The 26097-nt window shown below is 41.0% G+C and overlaps 2 protein-coding genes across 9 annotated transcripts in view; one reads left to right on the top strand and one right to left on the bottom strand.

Annotated features, from left to right (window-relative positions):
• Window positions 1-933: 933 nt before the first annotated feature.
• On the top strand, window positions 934-11307 carry FAM118A (family with sequence similarity 118 member A). Of its 8 annotated transcripts, none has more exons than XM_058852984.1 (8): window positions 934-1134; window positions 3631-3686; window positions 4892-5135; window positions 6061-6282; window positions 6883-7011; window positions 7800-8082; window positions 10503-10535; window positions 11075-11307. In XM_058852984.1, exons 2-8 carry the CDS (start codon window positions 3640-3642, stop codon window positions 11176-11178), a joined length of 1062 nt encoding a protein of 353 aa, XP_058708967.1. In that variant the 5' UTR covers window positions 934-1134; window positions 3631-3639; the 3' UTR covers window positions 11179-11307. The 8 variants fall into 8 exon arrangements, with proteins under 8 accessions (XP_058708967.1, XP_058708963.1, XP_058708971.1 ...); XM_058852980.1 differs by having other exon boundaries at window positions 4742-5135; XM_058852988.1 differs by lacking the exon at window positions 934-1134 and adding an exon at window positions 1531-1604.
• A 1543-nt stretch (window positions 11308-12850) lies between these two features.
• Window positions 12851-26097, bottom strand: part of SMC1B (structural maintenance of chromosomes 1B) — a 28193-nt gene continuing 14946 nt past the window's right edge. Inside the window, exons 14-25 of the mRNA XM_058852979.1 lie at window positions 25705-25821; window positions 25185-25291; window positions 24278-24419; window positions 23371-23516; window positions 22204-22357; window positions 20752-20850; window positions 19729-19885; window positions 18835-18989; window positions 17263-17414; window positions 16812-16881; window positions 14141-14251; window positions 12851-13905 (exon numbers count right to left, since the gene is read on the bottom strand). Of these exons, the coding sequence (XP_058708962.1) occupies window positions 13795-13905; window positions 14141-14251; window positions 16812-16881; window positions 17263-17414; window positions 18835-18989; window positions 19729-19885; window positions 20752-20850; window positions 22204-22357; window positions 23371-23516; window positions 24278-24419; window positions 25185-25291; window positions 25705-25821 (1521 nt within the window). The 3' untranslated portion in view covers window positions 12851-13794. The remainder of the gene's footprint in view (window positions 13906-14140; window positions 14252-16811; window positions 16882-17262; window positions 17415-18834; window positions 18990-19728; window positions 19886-20751; window positions 20851-22203; window positions 22358-23370; window positions 23517-24277; window positions 24420-25184; window positions 25292-25704; window positions 25822-26097) is intronic.

Genomic DNA, 26097 nt, shown 5'->3' with positions numbered 1-26097 from the left:
CTTGCACGGGGGGCAAGGTCTATTTTATGAACAATAAAATAATTAAATTAATAGAATAAATAAAATAAAACAGTTTCTCTTAAGTGTTTGTATGTTACTGCGCAGTATTAGGACAAGATTATTTTTTTAATGTGGGATTTATTGCTTTATCTTTATAAATATTAATTTCTCTATCACTGCATCAGATTGGTCCTGTCTAGATGAGATTCAGAGTGCTAAAATGATTTCTCATCATATCCAGTGGAAAATGAAGGATCTGGTTTTCACTTTCACAACCGTAAAAATGGAGTTAAGTGGCTGGAGAAGTAATAACATAAAACCAGTCAAATCCCCCAGTTCTCACCAAGAAATAAAAGCAGTGTCTAAGAGTCATATTTCAAGATAAGAGCTGTCTGGGTATGTTCTCCCTTTTTATTTGGAAAGAAATTCCCAGATAGTGCTGTTTTTATGCAGCTTGAGAAACGTGCTCAGCCTGCTGCTGTGCAGCTTTTGGATGATTTCAGTTTCTATAAAAAGGTTGTGATCTCATCCTCACTACTTAAAGATGCATCACCCTATCTTTTCCCCTTGGCCCAGCACAAAGGGGAATTTGAATTTCCGCACATAGTTTTGAAAATTCCAGTTGTGGAATTAAAAACCAGAGAATTCTGCATTTTCAACATGGTTTTGCAAATGGAATTTGGGGGTACAGGTCTGTAACAGCGTCCTTTGATTCACTTTCTGCCTTTACCCGTGCGACTGCCAGGATTAAAGTGTGGTGCATCAAAGGGAGGTGGGACTTCTGATGAGGAAAAAACGCTGCAACTGAGCTGTATGTTGCTAACCAAACACCAGAAAAAACTGTTCTGAAGGACCTGGAAGTTTTTACACTCTGGCTTTAAGATATTAAAAGCTTAAAAAAAAAAAGAAAAAAAAAAATAGGATTCGAAGGGAGGAGGCGCTGTGGGTGTTGCTGGCGATGTGACTCGCTGGAGAGGCAGCGGTGTGCAGCGCTGGGCTCTCCTTGCTGTCCTTGCAGGTGGCCGTGCCCAAGGTGGCCTGTGCCACCCGCTGTCCCGGCGCCAGAACATCGCCCCTCACGATGTCCCGGCCACCCCCGGCAGCCCCGCCGTGCCGCCGCTAGAGCCATCCCAGGTAACGCTGCCGTCCCGTGTCCAGCACCTCCATCACCAGCACTAACTGCTTAACACGCCTTAGCCAGCTGGCTTTCTCCGGCAGCTGAACGCTGACTGCTGCCCCTCACACACAGCCGCAGCTGGGTACTCCTGCCCCTCAGGGGTTTTCAGTGCTTTTCGGGATCCGCGGCCTGTCCCATGCCCGTTCTCGGACTGGGGCCTAGGGAACACACGCGTTCAGCTCCCCGCCGCCCTCCCAGCGCGGTGTTTGAGGGGAACGGCCGCGGTTTGGGAGCAGATTTTAGTTGGAATGTGAGTGTCGGCGGTAGGCGGAACCTCGGTGTGGGGCGGCTGTTTCCCGGGCGGGGGAAGGCTCGGCCCGGAGCCCGTCCGGGTCGCTCCCGGAAGCAGGCGGGGATTGGGAGCGGCTGTCCCGGCCCGGCTCCCGCTCACCGCGGGGCTCTTCTCGGAGGGAGCTGTGGGCTCGTGGTACAGCATTCCTTTTCCCACGGCTGCCTTTTGGGTTGAACCTTTTAGGCTGTTGCCAGATATAAAAGTGTCTAGAAACACTCGCTTCGTCGGGTCAGGCTGGTGACCTGGAGTTTCAGGCGGTGAATAGAGCTCTTATTTCACTGATAGAAACGGATTGTGTTGAGCAGGAAAGATGTGAGATTAGAAGTTGTTTCGATGTCCTCGCTGTGTTGGGGGTAAGGACCCAGCTCCCATCCCGGCTGTCGGGCATCCCTGGCTCCCCGTGGGCTCCCACTCCCAGCCTGAGGAAATGGTGCTGAAGAGCAGCTGCCCAAAGCTGTGCTCAGCCCCGGAGGATGTTCCAGAGCAGCTCCCAGTACTCGGACCACGGGGAGATGTGACCCCCCCATCGCAGCCATTTCTCTGTGAGGATTGGGGGATCATTGCTCCCACTCCTTGCACGGCTGCGCCTTTCAGGAAGCAACTTTAGGAGCTAAAAGGAAGCAGCGAGGTTTGAAATGTTGATATCGACAGCAGCCCGTGCTGAGATGCTTTTATTAAATGTGGGGAGTTGTCATTACTAAAGCTTTCTTCAATTGGGTTATAAAATAAGAACTATTTTTTCCACAAAAGTAAGTTGCCCTTCCTTCCTGTGTTGTTTTTGCGTTGTGCACTCATAATGTTCCCATGTATGAAGGAGTCTTGTGGCACCTGGGGCTCATGTTTTAGGGGTGATGATGGTGATGCTGGGCTGGTGACCTTGATGATCTGGATGGTTTCTGCCAGCCTTGATGGTTCTGTGTGATTTTGAAGTGCTCTGCCCTAGACAGATTATTGCCCTGGTTTTTGGATGTGCTAATGATGACAGTGGGGCACCTCCGTATCAGTATCCACTGTTGGTCAGGGAAGGGAGTACAGAGAAAATAAATATTACAACAAGAAAAGGTTTTTCCTCCTTAAAAGACACCATGAGTACATTGGCTGAAAACATCTGTGGGGAGGATTTTGTTTGGGTTTGTTTGTCTGGTTTTTTAGGGGGGGGGTGTTTTGGACTTTTGTTGGGTTGGGTTGGAGTTAGTTGGTTGGGGTTTTTTGTGGGTTTGAAAATTTTGTTTGTTTGTTTTGTTGGGATTTTTTGGGGTGGTTTTCTTGGTTTTTTTTTGGTTGGTTGGTTGGTTTGGGTTTTTATGTTAGGCAAATAATCTCCAAATTTGGAGCCTCTTGCTTCCACATTAGATTCCAGCACATGAATGCAAGGGTTGGCAGTTACCTTAGGAGCCTTTGGCTCTGGCACAATGATTATTTGAGGGATTAGGGTCTGCTGCTTGCCATCACCACCACCAAAACCTGTGTCTCAAAGCCAAACAAAAAAATACATCCTCATAAAAAAATAAACCCATCTAATGGAACTTGGGGGTTTCTAAGTAATGATCCTATAGTAGTTCTCCTGCCAAGATGGAGTCTTTCTTGTACTAAAGACATAATAGATGACAGAGAAATAAGTTGGTTTTTTTCTTCTCAGCAAGAGAGAAATATTTTATTTATTTTTAAATAAAATTTGTCATACCCTGCAGCATGGTCATGTAGCCAGGTGGCTCTCAGAGGGCTTCTTGTGAGCAGGATATCGTGTGGAAGCCTGGTTTCCACAAACTGGATTGAATAAACTGATTATTATGAAAACAAAAAAAAAAAATCAAGAAACTTATTGACTTCAAATGACTTGTAGTTTTAGTGGGTATGATAAATTTTATCTTGAGTTTAGACACAAGTATTTTTGAGCTGCATGAATAGCTACATCTCTGTTATCTCAGGCCTGTGGCGTTTGGAAGCTTAACTGGAGCTGTGCTGGGTTTGCACACTTGTCCTTTGTCAGGTTTGTTTCCATCAGTGCCTTGCTTCACTGAGATGTGACACATGGAGCCTTGATATTAAAGTAGCTGGTAGGAATAAAGAGAAAAGAGTCAACAGTAATACATCTGATTTTGGTTTTGGCTTTTTCTAAGGTAGAAGCATTAAGAATTACTTTGCTTTTTGTTTTATTTAGGGCTCAGAGATGGATTCACCAGAAGGGGCTACAATTAGAAGTGAGCAGAAGTTCAGGTAACTTGTATTAGAGTTGATACAAAGCTGTCTCTTAATGAAAATCTGAAACCACAGTGGGAATAAACTACTGAGTACTGAATACAGGAACAACATCATGCCTGAAAACTTGAAATTATCGCAGAAGCTTGTTTCTTCATTGACTAAGTACTTCATGCTCAGCCAAGTTGTTTATGGAAAATAAATAATGAGAGGAAACAATTTGGGGTAAATGTTGCAGGAAGGCATGGGGTCATCAAACACTTTTTATTTGTAGGCACTAGTTGGCAGCCAAACTTACATATTTATTGCGTTTCTTGAGGCTGTTTCAAATTGAACATTATAGTTTGACCTAGATAGTTTCAGATGATTGTGAAATAAGAGGTGTTAATCATCTGTACTACCATGTTACCTGGAACTGAAAATCTGTGAAGGTAGTTTGGAAAGTCAGGAGAGTTCTGAGGTTCTGTACTTGTTTGTACAGAAGTGATTTTGCTGTATGGTTTATGTGCATTTTCACTTCTTAGCTGAGTAATCATGAAAGACAGATTTTCCTCACAGTTCCCTGTGCTGGTTTGTGTGGAGAATATGGATGTAACTCCAACACACCTCTGAGAGAGATCTGTGGGTAGTAATGTCTAAATAGTGAGTTGGATGAACCCTTTATCTGAACTAGCATGACTGCTATGTTCCATATCTACAGTGATGGTAAATGAGAATGAAATATTCCACCTCTTCCCAGAAAAAAACAAAAGTTTGTATTTTTTGAATATTGTGACTTGTCTCTTTGAAATAGTTCTACATAATTTCTATCACACATGTATTAGTTCAGTCACTGGACAATCTTGCTTACTTTTTTCAAAATTTCATTGGAAATGGTGTTTGGCTTACTCAGTGGGCTGGCAATTGTCAATTTGGATCTCAGAGATAGTAGAGATTGGAAGTTGTCACCTTGTTTCGGCTGGTATTAACCATGCACATTCACTTATGTGAAATGGCAAAAAGGCTTCTAGGCAGTTGTTGGTTTGGGGGAGGCCATGAGCTCCTGTGGCTGCTCATCTCATCCTGCTGTATAGGAATGGAGAACTCTGTTCCTGCTGGGTTGGTTGGTGTTTTGCAGAAGTTCTGAATGGCTCAGGTGAACTTCTGGAGTCAGTCCCTGAGCTCTTCAGGCAAGGCAGGAAATGCGCCGTGAACAATCAACACTTTTGTTTTCTGTGTTCAAGAAAAAGTCTTGTAAGAAAGCAGCCTCAGGACCTTCTTCTGGTAATTGGGACAGGGGTGAGTGCTGCAGTAGCCCCAGGAATCCCGGCACTCTGCTCCTGGAGGAGCTGCATTGAGGCTGTCCTTGGAGCAGCTGAGCAGCTGGAGGTACTGCACCCCAGGGATGTGGCTGAATTCCGGAACAAAGTAATCAAAGAGAGAGACCTGCTTGTGGTTGCGCATGATCTCATCAGGAAGATGTCACCAGTGAGTATGTTTATAACCTCTGTTAATTTCTAAACCTACTATGTGCTTTTGTTCTAAGGAAACACTGCTTCCAAAAGTTGATTTTTTTTCTGGTGAAAATGGAAATTTTGTGAGTAATCATACAGCCCATTGTACATTTTGGGGAGGCTAAAAAATCCCTGAGTTTTATTATAAGTTAGTCTTCATCAGAATTAATGCAAACAAGAGTCCTGACTATTAAATATTTGCTGTCATGTTTCTGAGAAGTGAAAGAGGAATTTCTAGATCTGTAGCTGTAACTGGGGAGACCCTGAAAGTACAGGTAGGCCTTGAGCCTGCTGATGACCTTGGGCCACACATTGTGAATCACTGGTGCAGCTCACACTTCCCCGAGGACAGCCCATGCTTTCCCATTCTCAGTCATCCAGCTGAGTTTCCAGAGGTTTTCAAACTGTGTTAAGACCTTTGCCAAGTCTTCCTTCTAGCTGAAACGATCTGGGTGACAGACACAGGGCTAAGTGTAGGCTGGGGTGACAATAAGTCTGCACGTGTTCATAGCAGATTTAATCATTAATGAAGTTTTCTCAACCAGGAATGAAAAAACAGAACCCCCTGTCCCCTCTTTAATAATATATCCCAGGGATATCCAGGATATACTGAATAGCTGAATACTGTTAAAGTACTGGTTAGTCTGAATCCAGGGTAAGCTAATTTTAGTGTTGTTTTATTGTACTTGTATTACAAGCTCCCCTGAGAAACCCAGGCAATTGTTTGGAACTGCACTAAATAGAGGCAAGAGCTCTGGAACAAATTAAGATTTGTTTTGGGTGGTTTTGGTTGGTGTACTGTTGAAGCCCTCTTTTACAGGAATGCTTTGGGTTCCTGTGGGAGGCAGCTGTAACAGAGCACATGGGCCTGATGGAGTCTTCCTCTCCTCTTTCCTCAGCGTACTGGCGACACCAAGCCAAACTTCTTCCAGGACTGCTTAATGGAGGTGTTTGATAATTTAGAACAACACATTCAGAACCCTGTGGTTCTACAATCCATCCTGAGGCTTATGGAAAGAGGCACGATGGTTCTGACTACAAACTATGATAATTTGCTTGAAATATTTGGTCAGCAACAGGGTAAACCTATGGAATCCTTAGACCTTAAAGATAAGGATAAGGTACGATGAGAGCAGTAAAATTAGACTTAATATATGACAAATCAGCACATTAGCTGCACTGAAAGATGTTTTGCTGTTTAAAGAGTCAAGACTAAAAGCTGGTAATTGTTAAAGCATGTTTATAAGCTACAGAAGACTCCCAGATGTTTCTTTTACATATCTCTTTATTCTGAATAATCTGATAAGGAGAATTTCAGTGACTTGTTTCTTAACTAGTACTCTGCCATTTATTGGAAAAAACCCACAAATTATTTAACTTACGTGAAGTCATTGTTAAAATTCCAAGTAGAATTTCACCTGGCTGGTAATTAATTTGCTGTTCATATGTTTTCTGTCAGTGCTGCTGGAACTTGCTTTTTGTTTGAGTGGCTGTTTAACCCAAAAAGCCAGAGACAGCTGCAGTGTCAGCCATCACATCTTTGTTACCATTTAAAGCGAGCTGTTTAATTAGCAATTACAACCTCTTGCTGTAGAAAAGTGGAAAAGGACTTGTCTCTACTTTAGGTGTTTTATAAGTCAGTTCAGCTGTATAGTTTTGCAGATTCATGGTGAGTGTGGTATATTATAACAAAAGGATGTATCTTGCATGATGTGCTTTAGGTTCTTCAGTGGGCAAGGGGCCACGTAAAATACGGAGTTCTTCATATTCACGGCTTATATACGGATCCCTGTGGAATGGTGCTTGATCCCTCGGGATATAAAGATGTTACTCAAGATCCTGAAGTCATGGTTTGTGTGTTCTTTACAATTTTGATTATGTTTTGCCAGTTTTCTTGTAATCACTGCAGACAAGATACCTAAGGCTCTGTGGGATCTTATCAATTAAATACTTGGGGACCAGAGGAATTTTTCAGAATTATTCAGATAGGTGGCTCTATTGCCAGGGCAGTGTGTGCCCTTGGGTACTGTGGCTGTGTAAATCACAACCAAACCCCTCAGCTGGATGTCACAGTTTGTATTTATCTTTGGAAAGAACAAGAGCCTCAAAATACCGGACACCAGGACACAGATTCATCATCATATGGTTGCTAGGTTTCCTAGGGGTTTAAACTGGTACCAGCTCTGGATCCTGGACTTAGTGTTGGCTTAGCTGTCATAGGAAGTCAAATATTTGGTGAAGAATATTTATTTTCCTTATTTAGAGATTGACCTAACAGGAACGCAATATTCTGTCACCCTAATTCTTTCAATTTAAATTCCCTTGCTGGCAACACTTACATGCCTGTTTAAATTCCATGGAATGGCTTGGGTTGGAAGAGACCTTAATAAAGATTGTCTTGTTTCAACTCCCATATTTGTATGATAATTTTGCTTTTTTTTTTTTTTTTTTTCCTTTTTCTGGAACAATGGTTATGAAATGTCAGTTTGGCCTGGTCCTAAAACATTTGCTTTTTTCAGGTCACTAGTGACATTCTGCTTTGCTGGTCCTTTTCTGGCTGATGTATTTTAGAAGTTCTGACCTTGGCTTTTGTCTGCTGAAGTAAATGGAGCTCTTCTTTCTTTCTGTTCTTTCACAGGAGGTTCTTCAGAACTTGTACCGAACCAAATCTTTTTTGTTTTTGGGTTGTGGAGAGACTCTGCGTGACCAGATATTCCAAGCTCTTTTTCTTTACACAGTAAACAAAGTGGATCTAGAACATTACATGTTGGTGCTTAAAGAAAATGAAGACCACTTTTTTAAGCTCCAGGCAGATATGCTGCTGCATGGAATAAAAGTGGTGTCCTATGGGGACTGCTTCCAACAATTCCCAGAGTATGTCCAGGATCTGGCTGCTCAAATCTGCAAACAGAGAAGTCCAGGTAATGTGGCCTCTTCAGCAGCACAACCTGGAGCAGGTACTGGGCAGTTTGCCCTGCCTGAACACTGCAGCTGATCTGAGCCACTGGCCTTCTGTGCAGCTTTGTTGCTTGTGAGGGATATGCAGAGTTGGAATGTGGCCAAACTTTAACTAGATGTTTTCTTTTAAAATCTGTGGACTTTGGAGGGCTGTGAATTCTTGAAAATTTAATCTTGAATTCCAGACTTGTCTCTTTGTTAGTATTTGGTAAAGATGTTTACTTAACAGATATTTATGACGTGAACTGCTTCAGCCTATTGAGTATTACATTATCAGAAATCTGACTTGTCAGGAACAGAGACTAAGAGAATTGAAGGGATTAACTGGCAGGATAAACTGGTTGAGCCACAATATCTGACTGAACATAGAATAGGAAATTAAGTCAGTGCAATAAGTGTTTGTTTAGTACACACAGGGTTGTGAAGAGAACAAAGAGAAACAACTGTGTGTCTAAGGAAAGAGATTTCTTTAATGTTTTCCAAACAAGGACAGTTCTGTTTTGGTTTATCCAGAGAACAGAGGAAAATCACTAAATTACCTTGGGAAGAGTTGCTATTTGACAGCTCTTTTATCTATCATTTCAGTGAAATGATAAATGTTTTGTCTAAAATTATTCCCAGGTGGTGCATAGCAGGGACCTTTCCCTGAAAAGTGCATGCCCAAATTAATATCCTGGTTTTTGTGACTTGATGAATATTCCAATTAGACTGCATTATGTTTTTCTTTCCTTGAAGGCTAGAAAAAATATTTATCACACCATTGAGATTTCAGGAAGTTTGTCTGCTGTCTGATTTGCATCAGACTTGCAAGAGAGACCTTATTCAGATTTGAAAATCTTGTGATCTGGTTTATAAGTCAAGATCCCAGACAAAACCATTTTCAGGTGTGCAGAACTGCTCTGTACATCACCAAACTGTCAGGGTTTGGTTTTTTGTGTCTATTTACAAACTCTATTCTAAAATGTAGCAGGGGGAGTTTGTCAAAAGGGCTGTATTAAAGAAATGAGAAATGCAAAACCAAAATAAGCCTGATGCAGAGTGGGGACTACAAGCCCCCGGACACTCACTAGAAAAGGAGCACAGCAGACTGCAAGCAGTCCAGGAATCCTGGAATGCCTTGAGGACTCCACTTCCTAGGAGAGGTAATGGAGAGCCCAGCAGAGGAGAGGCTCAGCTGGACCTGAGGTCAGGACTGGTAGTAACTTGGGCTGGAGTAATCATGTCCTGGTGGATTTCTCAATCTGCTAAACCATGGTGAAGTTGATCAGCCATATTATTTGAAAAATTGTGTCAACTCAGGAGATTCCCACTGACTGGAAAAGAAGCAGCATAATCTCCACTTTTCAAAATGGAAAAAAGGAAGACTTGGGGAATGTGGGTAAAAAATGGGCTGGATGGTCAGTGGTCAGTGTGGATGGAAACTGATGGAAGCTGCATCCTCCAGGAGTCTTTGTTAGGATCAGGACCATGTAATGGTTTTGACAGGGATGTAGACAGTGAGCTCAAGTGTGTCCTCAGCAGGTGACAGCAAGCTGAGGGCTGTGGTTGTAGGGAAGGGGTCACATCCAGAGTGGGTAGGCTGGAGAGGCAGGGCTGTGCAATCACCAAGTTTAGCAAGGCCAGGGTCCTGCAGCTGGCTCAGGGCAATCACAAGCACAAATCCAGGCTGAGGATGAGCAGATGGAGCAACCCTGGGGAAGACTTGGGGGTGCTGGTGGGTGAGAGCTGGACATTCCCCATCTTAGAAACCCCCCTGTGCTGGGCTGAGCCCCCAGTGTGGGCAGCAGGGGAGGGGGGAAATCTGCTCCTCTGCCCTGCTCAGGTGAGACCCCACCTGCAGAGCTGCCTTGAGCCGAGGGGTCCCCAACATGGGGGCAGCAAAGATCAGGAGCTGGAGCACCTCTGCTTTGGAGACAGGCTGTGAGAACTGGGGGTGTTCAGCCTGGAGAAGAGGAGGCTCTAGGGAGATCTTACAGCAGCTTTCCAGTGCCTAAAGGGACTCCCAGAGAGCTGGAGAAGGACTTTTAGGGACAGGACAAGCGTGAATGGCTTCAAACTGAAAGGGCATAGATTTAGATTAGAGAGGACATGTTTTTATTATCAGAATGGTGGGACCCTGGCACAGGTTGCCCAGGGAAGTTGTGGCTGCCCCATCCCTGGAAGTGTTCAGGGCCAGGCTGGATGGGGCTTGGAGCAACCTGGGATAGTGGAAGGTGTGCTGGCCCCTGGCAGGAGGGTGGATCTGGATGAGCTTTAACATCCCTTCAAACCTAGACCATTCTGGGATTCTAGATACAACCTTGCTGTTTTGGGATGGTACATAAAAGTATAAAAACTTCCTGGATGCTCATGTGTGTTGCTGATGTCTCTTACACTTCTCTAGATGCTGAACGGGTGGACAGCACAACGCTGTTGGGTAAGTAATGCTTTTATTTTCACAGAAAGTTCCATAATGGTACCAACACAAGAAAAATATCCCTCTTATTTCCAAAGTAATTAAATAATTACTGTGCAGAGCTCAGAGTTAGCTCTGAAAGTTTGCTGAATGCTCCTTTTTTACTCTGGTTTTCTTTCTGCCTAGCAGCAGGTAACTGATAGCCTTTTCAGGTCTATCAAATGACAAATGATAGTATTACCTCAGAGTACTCTGGTCAATGTTAGTAACTCTACATTTTCTGGAGCTTTTACATGCTGACATCAATGAGCATCAGCAATGAGCTTCAGCAAAAAGGCAGCTGAATCCTGAGCTGAGTCCCTGTTGTTTGTGTCAGTTTTGGGGGAGAGCTTGTGCCCAGACCTTTAGCAGGGTTAATGTTACATGTAATTCAGAATCCAGATACGAGAACCTCAGGAGACCAGGATTGTATCTTGCTAGCTGGTGCTTAAAATAAGAAGTACACCAAACACATGGATGTAGCAATATTAATTTGTTTTCTTTCCCCTCTCTCACCCCAGGAACTTCATGTGTGGACTGTGCTAAAAGGAAGTTAGGAGAAAGTGGCACTGATTCTCCTAAGAGGATAAAGCAGTCAGATAATGATATACCCATTCTTGAATGAAAACCCCAAACACCCAAGGCCCACCTCAGAAGCTTTTTAACAGTAGGTGTTTTACATCTGCTGCATGGAGAGTTTTCAGCTGTTATTTCCATGATTTTAAGTGGAATAAAATTGCACATACTAGCTTTCTCTTTTCTAAAGCGCTGTGTCATGTATGTAAAGCTTGAGAGTCAAATGAGTCACTCCCCTAGCACTGCCAGACCTCTCAGGCAGGACCTGCAAGGTCAGACAGAAGCAGATGCAACTTCTCGTTGCATCTGTGTGAAGCCACTTGGACCAAACTCTTCTCCAAGTTAAGCCACAACGTTTGAATCTGGTAAAAGTGCCTCTTGGCACACCTGCCTTTGAAATAGAGGGGGTTCAGTTCTCCAATCAGCTGAAGTTCTGGATTCTTCAGGGGTCTTGCAGGCTTCAGTCTCTGATCCCCAAGTCCTGAAGAACAGTTTCACATTTATGGAACCCACAGAATGATGACCCCCTTACTTTCCATTTTTGGAATGAGGATTTGGTTTTTCCTTTGTCTGGCAAGGCACAAGCTCAGCTGGGGCAGGAAGGCTGGAACAGTGCTGCACCTGCAGGGACAGTGCAGGGCAGGCGCTCCCTGACCTCTCTGCAGTGGGTTCCCGTGGAAATACTTTAAATATTGGTACATCACAGACTGTGCTGCCTTGGGCAGCAGGTAAGTCTTGCAGTGGAATGAAACCCATTTATTATCAAAGGATCTGTCTGCAGGTAAAATTCCTAGTGTGTAAGTTCACCTTTGTTTGAACTGGGCCAAGGGTGAAGGTGAGGCCCAGCAGTACCTGGTACTTCCAGGTACTTGGCAGCAAGAAAGAATTCCCACTGCAGCTGCCAGCACTGGTAATCACGTGTAGGTTTCCAGTCAGTGGGCTCTCATCTCAGTGTCTGCAGGAGAGCATGTCCAGGGCTGTTCTTTGGCATCACCTTTGCTGATGCCATGTCTTGGTTTAGAAGACAGGTGTCTGCTAGGGAGGGCAGGAGCCTCCCTTGGAATGAAAATGTAAACCCTCTCCCTCTGAATTATTATCATTTTGCAATCAAGGGGCTCTCAGGCAGAGATCTGGGGACAGGAATAACAGTTCTTTACTGGTGTGTATAACAAGGCACACAAACAACAATAACTACAGCATTAACAACGAAACAGAACCAGGGACCCCGTGAGAGCTTTCTCAGCTGAGATGGGAAGGGATGGAGGAGAGACTTTGCTTCACAAACCCCTCGGGCTGTCAGTCCTGGTGCTCCTGCAGGGCTCTGAGGAACACTCAGCTGGAACAGCAGAACAGGACCAGTCACAACACCCTGGACTGCCACCCCAGGAGGGGCTGGGGCGGGGCAGCTCCCCCGAGGAAGAGGGTTGGAATTTTACTCTTCACAGGCTTTAAAGCCACACCTCTCACTTTAACAATGCTTATCTGAAGCTAAATCTTTGCCTCCCTGGGCAGCAGCACCTCCCAGTTTGTTACCAAATTCTGAATTAAGGCACTGATGCTGACTCATATGTCAAAGTAAATTATTTTATTCAGTGAAGTGTAGCAATAACTCAAATACTTGATGAACATCTGTATTCCTGTGAAACGTGTTACACTCCTGCTCAGACAAGGATCCCCACAGGCCCAGCACAAGCCCAGGGCTTACAGCACTGATAAAGCAGGGGATGTGTAAGCAACCCACAGGACAAAAGGAACCTGCTCTGTGAACACAAGTTATAATTAATATGAACAATCACAAACCAAGGGAACCTCTTCAGCACTCAGAGGTGGAACATAAGCCAGATAAAGCGATTACAGCTTTCAGTTTTCTGTACCCAACTTCATTAACTTTAGATGAAAAATTCATTAACTTCCATCTGCTTAGATGAAAAACAGCCAGCAAAGCAACTTCAGTGTACTGGGACAGCTGCATGATAACAAACCAATACATGTTTCTATATTTCTGTATTAATTTCATTTGCCTCTATAGCATCTGACTCATTCTTTCCACTTCTGAACGAGGTGAAATAGCTCAGAGGTGAAATTTTTCAAGGTTACATCACAGCTCTAGAGCTGCATCACAAGTTTTTGTACAGTTAATACTTGTGTAAGGATGCAGTGGAAGACCGAAGTCTTTCTGGTTGTCACAGATGTCACCAAAGATAACGAGCACATTCCAGTACCTTACTGTTTTAGAAAAGAGGAAATAATCCTATCTGAAGGCAAATAGATGCAGCTACAACACAGAAGGTCCTGACTGGAGTAGTGAGCACCTGAACAGTGTGCTGGCATTATGGAATTTTCATAAGGAAAGTAAGAGGCTTGTTCTTTGAGATACTATACTTATGGAAATGAACCTGCAGTCCTTCTTTGTACAGCCAAAGTATTTGGAATGAAAGCTTTGGGTACCAGTGTGCACACCTCAGAAACAGCCTTAGGCTCCCACTCCTTAACAAAACTGCAGCAAGGAGTAGCAGTTGATTCCCTTAATATTTTGTAAAACTGCTTCACTTGAAAAGTGAACATTTTCCAGTCAACATCTAAAAGCCACATTCAAACTCAGGTTTGTAAGAGTCAGCTGTGAAGCCAGCTCCTGCTGTCACCCAGCCCTGACACCATCCATGGGCTATTCGAAGAGAGAACCATGGCTGGGCTTCTCTGCTGTGTCCTGCTCTTCCCCCTCTGGGTACTCGGTGAGATCCAGGGTCAGGACTCGGCTGAACATAATGTCATCGTGCTGAGGAGAGGGAGGATCACACCATGTAACACACTTGGTACTTGAAATAAGCATTTCATAACTATGAGATGCAATCATAAGCTTGAGTTCCCCAGAGGATGTTCCCTGGAGCTGGCACCTGCACAGCAGGACACAGCCACTCACCAACTGTGCCTGATCCACTGGAGCAACACCTCAGGTGCAACCAGCACTGCAACAACCCCATGTGCATTATTTAACCATAATTAATTGTTACCTCAGGACACACTCCAATCAATGCATCTGCCTTGCAATAAAACTCTTCCTTCAGGGAAATAACTATCATTTGGAACTGTTCATGTGCCTGTTCTCTAATGAAACTTGAGACCTTTGGAAAGAAACCAAGTGTTTCAGTTAGTTCTGGCAACCTGAAACAATGCTGTGATTAGGGAATGGTGAGGAAAGGACTGAACTGTGCTAGCTGCAGAATTCCATCATGAAATAAAATTGCTAAAATGAGAAATAAACCAGTTCTAAAAGCCAGATATTTTGCATGGTTTTAAGCCAACCCCTCAGATGTGCTGCTTTTTGAAAATACTTAAGAAAATAATGGTTCATTTCAATGAGTAAAGCTATAAAAAGACACCAGTGTCAATGAATAACAATTTTACTTTATATAACTAGAAAGGAAGGTGGAAATTTCTAAATAAGTTTTAAGAAAAGTGAAAAGTTTGTTACTGGCTGTATAATAATCTTTAATTAGTTCACTGCAGGCAGCAGCAAATTTCTCCATGATAATGCAACTCAAAGGCACAAAATTCAAGTTATTAATTGGTGAGTATTGCAATGTCCCCCAAAATAAATAAAATGCTGCATAAAGGAAAACCAGTACATTTTTAATGAGCCCTCTGCCTGCACAGTTCTATGTGACATGGAAATTAATTTTTAAATGAAAGAACTGTTAGAAAGTTACTGGAAAAACTGTTGCAAGTAAGTTACAAACTTCACAATAATTTCAGAATATAGTTTCAATTAGTGAGAGATCTGCTGTAAAACATCATCAATCTGAAATAATGGAAAGAAAGAGTTTAATTTCTTACAATAAAAAATGGGTACCAGTGAGTACAAGCAACAATCTTTCACAGATCAGTTTTGCTTACTTTCAGTATTTAATTTTAGCTCCTTTTGAACTGAATTGTGAAATCCAGGTGCACAGAGGCAAAATCACCTCTTTGTTTCCAGTGTTCTGACAAGAATGGTGCTCAGCACATCCTTGGGCATAAAAGGTGAATTCTATTAATCACCATCAGCTCTGTTAATGCATCATTGCTAGCCCATATGGAAAGCTGGCACCATCCCCAAAATCCTCACCTTCGTGCCATGTGTACAGGATTGGGGCATGTCTAACTGCAACAGGAATTTATTTGGATTAATGAAGTCATCCTGGTAGCAACCAGGTAAAGGCATGATCTGTGTCCCTGGCCAGCTCCAGCCAGAGCCAGGAAACACATCAGCCAGGCACCCCAGAGAGTGCAGAGACAGGCAGTGCTCATCCCCTGACACACCCAGCACAGCTTCCATGAAGAACAGAAATGTGAAGTTCAGCAATAAATGGTGTAACAGCAAAGGAAAGCCTGGAGTCAGCCTGAACTGCTCCAAGCCATCAGCCTTGAGACATCTGAGCCCAGAAAGAGTAACACACAGAAAAAACAATACTCATATTTAACTGGAATATGTTATCTTAGAGCAGTCCCAAGTAAGAGTCCTAAGCAGAGCAGTAAGTGATAGAAGCTCAGGTCACAGAGGTGCTGTGTGATGTGTAATGCTGTTTTTAATCATGTCACTGAGAGCCAAACCCTGAAGTTTCCTTAGGGATCTTCATTATAGCCCCACTACATCCCATCTGATGTTGCTGAAACACACTGCACCAAGTTAAAACAACCTCAGGGCCTGCCTAACCCTTGTGCACTTGCCTCCCAAGGATTATTTAGGGAATTCAGGTTCAGGAACCTCTCACAGTGAGTCAGCAATCTCCAAGAAGGAACTGAATTCTACGTGGCAGGCACAAGTGATAGAGCTTCCCAGCTATCTATTCCAGAGGTACTGTCCAAACAAACTCTGGGGTACTTGGCACATCACAGTTAATGCCTTGAAGGGAAAAACCAAAATGTTTGGTGTTTAAACAACTGCTTTTGTTAGGCTTTACCTAGACTGACATAAAGCAGTAATGCTAGTAGAAATACTGTTCTGAAAAAAAAAAAAATGCTACTACAGAAGAAAATCCAGGCATATGTGGAAAGTTTTAGGATTCCTCCCTACAAACAATCCCCCTGTTCTGAGCCTCCCCCCTCCCAGGGGCTGCCATCCACAGCTACAATCTCTGTGCTCCAGCCTTGGTTCTTGTTACATTGAACAGTTATTGGCAAAAAGGGACAGAGAAATTGAGAGGGCAGGAAGGTGTTTAAATCAAGAAAAGTCACATGACTAAAAAGACTGGAGCAACAGATTAATTGGTGCTAAGCCAAAAACAGTTACTAAGCCAATGATATTAAACACTCCAGTGACAGAAGGACTTGGTTTCCACATGCAGACACACTCCCTACTTCTCAGAGCCAAGGCCTTACCAGTTCCAAGCAGCACAATCCCCAGGTGCCCTCCAGGTCAGATTGTGCCACAGAGGGTTACACAACACACCTGCACACCTTCACACTCTTCACCACCTCCTCTCACCTTCCCAATTTTGAGACCAATCAAACACACTTGGATTAAGGAATTTAAATTTTAAATTTTTCCCATATCTCATGGACTCATTATTTCAGCCCTAAATCCAATCTAATTTAAAACAAGTTCAGGCAGGCTAATCAATCTCTGTATCCCAACACCCTGCAATGGAAGTAGCCACACTTCTACAAAAAGTACCACATATTGTTGGTAAAAAAGCAACTTACTTTATCAATGTTTGTGTTGTCCAGTGCAGCATCTATCTCATCCAAAATAAAAAAAGGAGCTGGACGAAAGCTGCAGAAGACAAGACAGTATTTTGCATTGAGATACCAAAATGTCAGTCAACATTCTAATTGCTTACTCCATAAATAAAGTTGAAAATAATTAAGAATAAAATTACAAAATAAGTAGTTAGGTATCATTTAACATTAAATAATAGACAAGAAATTAACAGTTAATATTTTAATTGACATGAAATTCTACATTGAGGATATAAAGTCATGACAGATGAAGAGTAAGGACTTCAGCAATGCTTGAACACTCCATTAGCAGAATTTATTTCACATGTGTGTAAGCATAATGCTGTCTCTTTCTATCACCTACTTGGCCAGATACTTGGAGAATACTCTAATACTTCTTTTTTTCCTCTGGATAATCCCACAGCAGTTCTTTTACCTGTGTATGGCAAACACAAGAGCCAGGGCTGCCACTGTTTTTTCCCCTCCTGACAAGCTGTCCATTGGCATAAAGCGCTTGCCTGGAGCTACGCAGTTGAAGCCAATGCCCTCCAGATATGGCTCCTCAGGATTTTCAGGACTAAGGAATGCCTGCAGACAAATACACTTAATTGTTAAAAGTAAGATTAATCAAATTATTTAGATGGGTATTTTTTAGGTTTAAATACAGACTGAGCTAGTGAGGAAACCAGTGAGTTTGCTTCACTTTCAGGGAACCTGTTCATACATTCTGAGAGGAGCAGTATCCAGCTTCCAGAGAATATGGTTTTGTTAACAAACCAGGAACCAAGAGGCTCAGTAACAAAACCAGTATGGAAATAGCGCCACATATTTGTTATTTCCAAACTTTTGACTACTGAATAAACTTGATTTTACCACCTTTTTATGTAACTGCTTTGATTTTTTTAATTATTAAAATATTAGACTTCAAAAGCAAGTTTCTTCTTTTATGGCCTAGAAGACAATGTATTTGCAAAACTGCCTTTTTTTTGTGAAAGGTTAGCTTTACAGAACCTAGCTTTGAGCTGGACAAAGATTGCTTGCAATAAAGTCTTTTTCTGTACTTTGTACTTCTGTACCTTTTTCTGTATCTTGGTTCCGAGGGACAAAATATAAGAGCATTATTTTAAAGGAACCACCATTTTTCCTAACCCCTAAAAGTATGATGGGTAAGATCTTTGCTACAAGGTTTATTTTTCTCATTAATAGAAGAGACAATAAAATAATACAGACTCCTCCCCCTCTGCACAACTGGAGACAGATAAGAAATTTCTTTACTTAACCCTCGTTTCAAATGTCTCCTCTTAGATCACAGACATCATGGAAGAAAATCAAACCACACACAACATGCTGAAGGAAAACAAAATCTTAAGACAGACAACAGTTCAATCCTTTAAATATTCCACAGCCTATGGAATTTAACATAAACAAAGCATTTGGGAGCTCCCTCTTGACTTTTGGTATTAATACAGGAAGAATAACAAAGATAAATGTGAGACAATTTTTCTACATGTTTCTTAAAAGCTGCAAACCTATTATATCTGTTTATGTTTTCTAAATATTTAGGCGGAGTAGAAGGTGCTTCAAGACCCTGCACAAAACACTAGCACTGATTTATGATTTTCAGTTGTCTGTACTAATGATTATTATTCATATAACTTGATGTGTAAACCAATCTTATTTTAAAATGAAGGACTCAAATTAGCAAACCTAAACCACTATAATTTCACACTCATGTTCTGATAATTTACAAGTCTGCTAAAAATCAAAGAGTAAAACTAACCCAAGCTGAATAGCTCCGAATTTTGCTCACAGATTATCTCCCTCTGTCTAATGTCAAGCATACTTTGGATTATTGCCTGTTCCTTCCCTGACCCTGAACTTCTGTCATCATTATTTCTGTAGTTTTCTTCTTAAGGACTGAGACTGTCTTTGGAAGCCAGTGGTGCTACTTTATTCTAGGAAACAAAGCATCTTTGCCTTTAAGGCAAAGCCCCTGAGCTCGACACACCTGAGCACTACTGCTCCTGCACAGCCTCTTGTAGATCCTGTCAATGGCGATGGAGGCATGCTCGAAGCATCGGCTAAACAGCTCATATCTCCTTTTTTTCACTTCTTCAAATTCCTGCTTGCATCTTCTGGCCTCCTTTCTGCTGGTCTCAAAAGCTATTGAAAAATAAAATCACAGGAATTACTCCTTAAGAAGTCCTTGAGCAAATACACGGAACAAATATATAATGGGTACCATGAGCAAGATCACAGAAAATATTTATTGTAGAAAAAGGAACATACCAATGTAGTGTGATTTTCCTTCCAAGTTTCAAATCGAGAACCCACAAATCAGCAAAGTTGTGATGTATTCAATCTGCTCTGTGCCACATTTATCTGGAGCAAGGAACAATGTCCTTCTCCTGTTCTTCCTTCTGGGAACCAGGCAGCCCTAAGCAGCACCAGCACTGATCTGGTACAGCTCCAGAACCCCTGAAGTTTCTTACATTGTTAATATATTCAAAACTCTCTGAAGATAGTCATCATTTTGCAGAAATGCTCATGTGTGAGTTTTGGACAACATACACAGTTCCTTCAGTTATGTAAGAAAAATTTAAGCAATTTTAACATTAAAGTCAGTACTTCTCAGGAAGTAAGTAAAAACACTTTATGATGTTGTGTGGGGAACAAGTATCTTCCCAATCATTCAAACTGTATGTCAACAAACTACTGCACATTCAAGTGTACGTTAAAGAATGGTTTACATATAATTAAAAAGATAACTGAGGATAAACACCTAACCACAAAAATATATCTTAATATCTGAAATGGGCAAAGCCAGCAGGACCAACCCCAAGAAGAATTTCCATTAGGGGTAGAATCACAGAAGTGACTGACATGAAAGACTCAGTGTTACCATCTATCGATTCTTGGAACTTGTCCCGAGCTATCTGTAACTTCTCTCCTGCTCTCAGGTTTGGAGCAGCTGTCTTCATTAATGTGACCTCTTTAGATTTGATTTCCTGCTGCATTTCCTTCACATGATCCTCTATATCTTTATCAGATTCTAGTTGCTAAAGAAAGAAAACCAATAGAGTAATCTAATTTGCTTTTAGGCCAACACATTTTAATACATACAGCAAGCACTCATGGTTCCTGAAACAATCATTAACAGCTTTAACTTGAAAAACAACTGAAAATGCCACCCATGTCTTAGCTCTTGCAATGAATCTACCAGGCCCTCACTCTTCTTTTCCAAGACCTCTAAAAACAGGGAGACAATTATTTTCCCTCAATTCCCTTTTTAAAACACAACATGGGAGCAGGATTAGTGCTTCACTCCTTGGTTTTTAAAGAAGAGGTTCTCAGTAAATTCTTTGAGGTAAGTCCTACTGATGAACATCCTTTGCTCTGTTCTTCTGCCATTTAACTATTTTCTTCAAGATTAAAAAGGAAAAAAAAATTGCAAAACCTGCTGAGAAAATGTGGCCTTATGGGCTGTTAGGGAAGGATGGGAAGCCTCAGCCTCAGCAAATGTCACCAACAAAGTGAACAACCCCCCACAGCCATCCTTGGGTTTTGAAGTTTTGAGCCTTAACATATATAGTTGGAACTTCAAGGCAGAAAGTAAAGGAAAAGGGGAAAAAAATAAAAATCAAGATTATATTAAGTCTCTCAATGCCATTTTTGTGGTTCAGGGAAGCTGTAAGTTAAAGCCAGTTATATGGGAAGCTGCCCTATCTAGAGATCCCACACATCAATGCTATGTCATGAGTACAAAACCAGAGCACACAGACATGCACTTCATCTTAGCAATGGTTATATGTAGTGTCACTTAAAAGACCAGGGTGAAGAACAAAATAAACAACAAATAAAATATCTTTCACAAAAATAAAAACTAAGCACTCCATCTCTAATAATTTCAGACAGAAAAGAATACCTTTAGGTCAGCTTCTAGGGTACTGTAGTCTATCTGAATTCCTTCTTCCCTTTCATAGATCCCTGATAGAGTCTGGGTGCCTTCTACTTCAGTTTCTAGCTAGAAGAGGAAGGACATTCCAGTTCAGAAACATTACAGTTAACTTGAAAACAGTAAAACCAATTCATTACAAGGTTTTAAAATTAAAAGACATTGGTAACATGGCATGAGGCAAACTTAATCCATGGCTCTTCCCCTGGACCAAATGGAGTGAACAGTTAAAGCCTCATGAGCCTAATTAACACACCCACCTGTAAATGAAGATGAAAACATCTGCTGAACTCAGCTTGAAGCTATGGTAAAAGCAGCAACAATCTGTTTATTACATATTTACAACTCTGTACATACTGTAAATCTCCTGATTGGAAAGATGTACACGCCCTGATGCCTCAATCCCTTCCAAGGGAAGGGTGAAGTGTGTAAACTGAGGCATGTCTTCCACTCGAAAGAATCGAGGAGCTTCAGTTCTTTATGGCATAAGCAGAGAATCTTCTACTCTCTCTAGCCTGAATTTCAGTCACTTTCCCTCAAATGAAACATGTGCTATCTCTTATTATTAGACCCCTTTCCCACCAAGAATCTTTCTCAGAACTAATTCTTGCTGGTCTTCTCAGTGAGATTAATTAAGAATCCACATTGTCATTCCTTCTGCTCCCTGCCTTGGTTTCCTCTCTTCCTTATTCAGAAACAGTGAGAGCTGAGTTCCTACATCCTCTGATCATTACCAGTTCTTGTTCTTTCTTTTCACATTGTCTGCTGCCCAGTTCACACCTATCCTCTGGCAAAAATACTTTTCTAAGCAATGGGTTCAACAAGGTCCTACCAAATTCACACATTTGTTATAAGTTCTTCAAAACCCACAGTTCATTTCTTTTGTAACAGTGCAGAAAGACTGTTTATCCTCACAAAAGGTATGTTGGAAAAAGAGGGAAGATGGAGACAAATAGTAAGGGACAGTCATCAGATAGAAGGAATGCTTCTACTTAAGCCTATCCTTGATTTCTGTGAATATCTACATCGGCTGAACTCAAAAGGATGATTTTCTATACAGCATTTACATTATGGATGATAGACCAAATATCTCAACTCTTGCACATGACATATTAATTTACATTTCTGAACTGATCCCTGTGTATCCTCTTATCACCATACCAATTTTCTTTTACCACAAGATTTTATATATTTCACAAGAGTATGTTTTGAGCACAAGCAAAAATATTTGCCAACACTACTTCTGTCTACAAAAATAAATTGTTCTTTTGAATGAAAGAGACCTGGTCACATAAGTAGAGTGTACTGGTTTGAACATTACTATGTAAGAGAAACAGTCCTGCAGGGAAAGAAAAAGAAACTTTAAATTCATGAGTAAGTGCTCCTCCACAATATCTATCTTCTTCTAAACACTTTATGTACCTCTACTTCACTGATGTCATCCAGTGATCCAGACAGCAGCTTGATTTTCAAGTCCTGCACCTTGCATTCAAGCAGCAGATTATGTCGCCTTAATCTCTTCTCTTCCAGAGATGTTTCTAGAGCTGTAGCTTCCCTCTGCAACTTTGTGGCTTCTCTACACGCACAAAAGGCACAGTGCAAAAGTGAAAACATCACTGCTAATAATACCCACAGAAAAACAGCATGATAAATGCAGCATGGAAAACAGATTCCAAACACCAAGAGGGCTGTTTCCTCTGCAGTAACCCCCATCAAACATAAAGGAAAATGGTGCTGTACTCCTGCTGTCCTCTCCATTCTCCCAAATTACTCCAAAGGAAGCCTCAGGTGCAGTACACTGCCAAGTTCACTGAAATGCACATTCAAATACCCTAATTACAGCCTGGCTCTGCTCTGTTTAACTCTAGTTAACATGTATGGAGATTTGATTCCTTAACATGTAATCAAGTATCTTTTATCATTACTTTCCTTGAAACAGCTTGATTCTTTGCAGCCAGCTCCTCTAATAGCATCAAGATTTCACAAGTTTTTCTAGACCTACTGTGCCAACATGATAGGGTTTTTAAATACAGCAATGACTCCTGATTAAGGGACATCAATAATAAGCAAGCACAATGGAACTGAAGTATCAACTGCCCACGCAAAGGAGTTAATTTAATGTAACAGTAGGACAAAACAATGACCTACAGTTAGTATTAGTTTAATGTATTCAACACAAGAAAAGTGTGGAAAAACAACAAATCAGAAAATAAAAATGTTCCCATTAGTCAGACACACTGTAAAACGTGTATGGTCAAACTACAAGGGAACTTCACATGCCCACAGTCAAGCTGCAAGCTACTACATACTCACCACAAGAGATGAGAGATCTGTGGTCAGAGATCACAGTGAGATCTAAGACTAGGTAAGTAATAAAATAATTCTATATAGTTTATGGGATGGCTCTCTTGAAATACTCTCCTTCACACACTGAAACACTGTTAAACTAAGGCACACTGTAGTTGCACTATGTCTCTAATAAATCTTTCACAAGAAAATAAAACAAGAGAAATCCAAATATGTGATCAGTAAATCCCTTCTAAATATTATCCCATTAGTCATCTTCCCAGGAGTAGAATTAGGAATTACCTATTAAGAGTTAACACCATCTTTCTGAACTCTTCAACTTCATTTTGGCTTTTTGTAAGCTCAGATTTATGAGCACTTAATCTATCCTTAAGGTGCTGCTGCTCCTCCAAAAGTCCATTCACTTGTTTTAGAAGTTTTTCCTCATCCTGCATAGAAATATTTAAATTTTTAGCCTCCCACCAAGAATCTAGACCTGGAACCTCTACCATACAGAAAGGAGTTGAAGTTTAAGCCTGTTACATTCAAATGTGTTACAGTACAAGATCTGAAAGGCACTGGGGAGGTGGGTTTTCCCCCCACTTTGTGGCAGTTTTATACATTTCACCTTTTGTTTTTTGTTCAAAGCATGTATTTTCTCCTTCCCTTTTCTGTGAACAAGCACAAGCTTGTTTCTTTAACAAGCAACATCAGCACAATACAGGTAAAGAACACTGTGAAGGAGGAACCCATACATACTGCTTCAACTGAAAATCTAAATTGGTTTTAGCATTATTTTAAATGCATTAGTGGCTGTAAATTAGCTTAAAGATGTAAAGCACCAGAGTTGCTTGCTCTTACTCATAAAATCTGCTCAATCTAAGCTGCATGCTGCTGGTTTGATCTATAGATGCATGTTGCCTTTTCATATCAACTGAACAAAGTATAAAAAAATACTGTACAGACAGTAATCCAAAACTTAACTTTTAGTAACCTTATTTTTAATAATAAATAAGCATCCAAATATGGCAGTTTATTCCAAGGTTAAAATTTAATATGCATCTACATTTTTCTAAGCAATTTCAAAGTCAACACTGAATTAACCCCTTGAGAAATTAATCCACAGCATCAACTACATTTATTCAAAATTGGAACTGAGAGGAAAGAATAAATTAAATTACAGAGACAGAGAAAATTATTTTATTATTACCTTCTGTAGCTTGATAATCTCAGCTTCGTCTTTATGAACTGTCTCCCTCAACTTGCTGAGTGAGTTTGTTAATTTTTGTAGATTACCACGATTATACTCCAGCTGAATGTTCAGTCGTGTCCTCTGATTTTCAAACTCCAGTCTAGTCAAAGTACAGGATTTAAAACCACTTCTTACAAAACAGGCTATTAACTGTGATTGGACTCTATTTAGATAACATTACTATATCTTCTATGTGAACACAAAAATCTGCATTACATTGATTTACTACACCACATCCTGCAAATATATGGGAAATCACAAAGATACAGTGATAGCGGTTAAACAAATACAATATAGAATATAGCCACATCAATATGGAAAGTGACACTTGAACTTCAACCATCAGTTCATTTTAACATTCTCCCTCTAAGATACAAATTTATGGTGCAGTGGGCACATGTCTGTGAGAGAAACACCAGCTGAGGCTGCCTGTGAAAAACCCAAGAACCAGTTTTCCTTGTAAGAGTACGTTCTTATACCAAACTCCTCCATCTTACACCCAGTTTCCCTTAAGATTTTTCACACACAAGTGACCCTTCATGCTATGCTCAATTTGGGCTAGTACCATTTTTCAATGTGGGTATTAGAAAACTATTCTTTATTCTTTTAGAATAGTGCTACCAAAACAGTGAATGTTACCTTTCAAGTTTGTTGTGAGCTGTCACTGCTGCCATCTAAGAAACCCAAACCATAGCAGTGATCTAACTAATCTATAGCAATGGTCTAACTAATCCTTACAGTGACAAGGAGAGCCTTCTACATTCTCCTAGGACTTCGTGTTTTCTCCTGTGAGGGAGTTTCTCAAGTACCAGCGTGCCCAATCTAATACCAAACCACTGGTTTACATTTTAGTGACATATACCACCTTCTCTTATCAATCTCCTCTTGCTGTCTCACATGTTCTTGTTCATATACACGAATATTTTCTATACCAATTTCTTCACAGAATTCCCGGAAAACAACATCTTCAACCTTTGAAAACAGAAATGGAACAAAAAATGATTATAGTATTTTGCAACTCACAGATGTAAAATATTCAATCACTTCACCTACAAACTGGATTTTTAAGGTACTTCAAGAAAACAGCTAACAACTACTGAGAAGTGATTTGTACTTGAAATTTTCAAGTAACATCTTCAGTCCAAATGCCAGATATAAGGCATATAAGTGCCTATGATCTACCAAGTGTAACTCAAACCTAAACTCTTCTTGACAGCACCCAGTCATTCTGAAGACAAAAGTCATCACAGTGTAACCAGCTTCCCTGGTTTTGACTGCTGTTCCCAGACAGCTAAGTGTGCTCTGTTTATAGAAAAGTCATAGCAAAAACTCTGCCATGGAGTATCTCTATCATGAACTCTCTAAGCTCTGACAGAAGGCATTACCTCATTAATATTTTTCTGAAATTCTTCTATTTTTTCTTTTCTTTGTATTACTCCTTCATTCAGCATATCATACTGAGCCTCAATATTTACCAGTTCACTTTCCAGTTTTGATTTTTCCTAGATAGAAAGGAAAAAGATAGTAATTTTTCTTAATAGGATGATCAACTTTCTAGAAATTAAGAGACAGCTCTGTTCCAGGTTAGCCGTTTTTTCTGATTAAAAACATAAAATATTTTATTCTCAAATGTCACTTAACCACCAATACTCCCAATCTGCATGTAAGAATTACAGCTTTAAAGAGCAGAAAAGCAAACTAAGTACCACATAAAGCACACTTTGACTTACAGACTTCTGAAGGCTACTAAATGATAAACCAAGTGTATCAGAAATCCA

This window comes from Poecile atricapillus, chromosome 18 (genome assembly GCF_030490865.1).
Source record: "Poecile atricapillus isolate bPoeAtr1 chromosome 18, bPoeAtr1.hap1, whole genome shotgun sequence".
Lineage (NCBI taxonomy): Eukaryota > Metazoa > Chordata > Aves > Passeriformes > Paridae > Poecile > Poecile atricapillus.
This window is presented reverse-complemented; position numbering and strand designations above follow the sequence as displayed.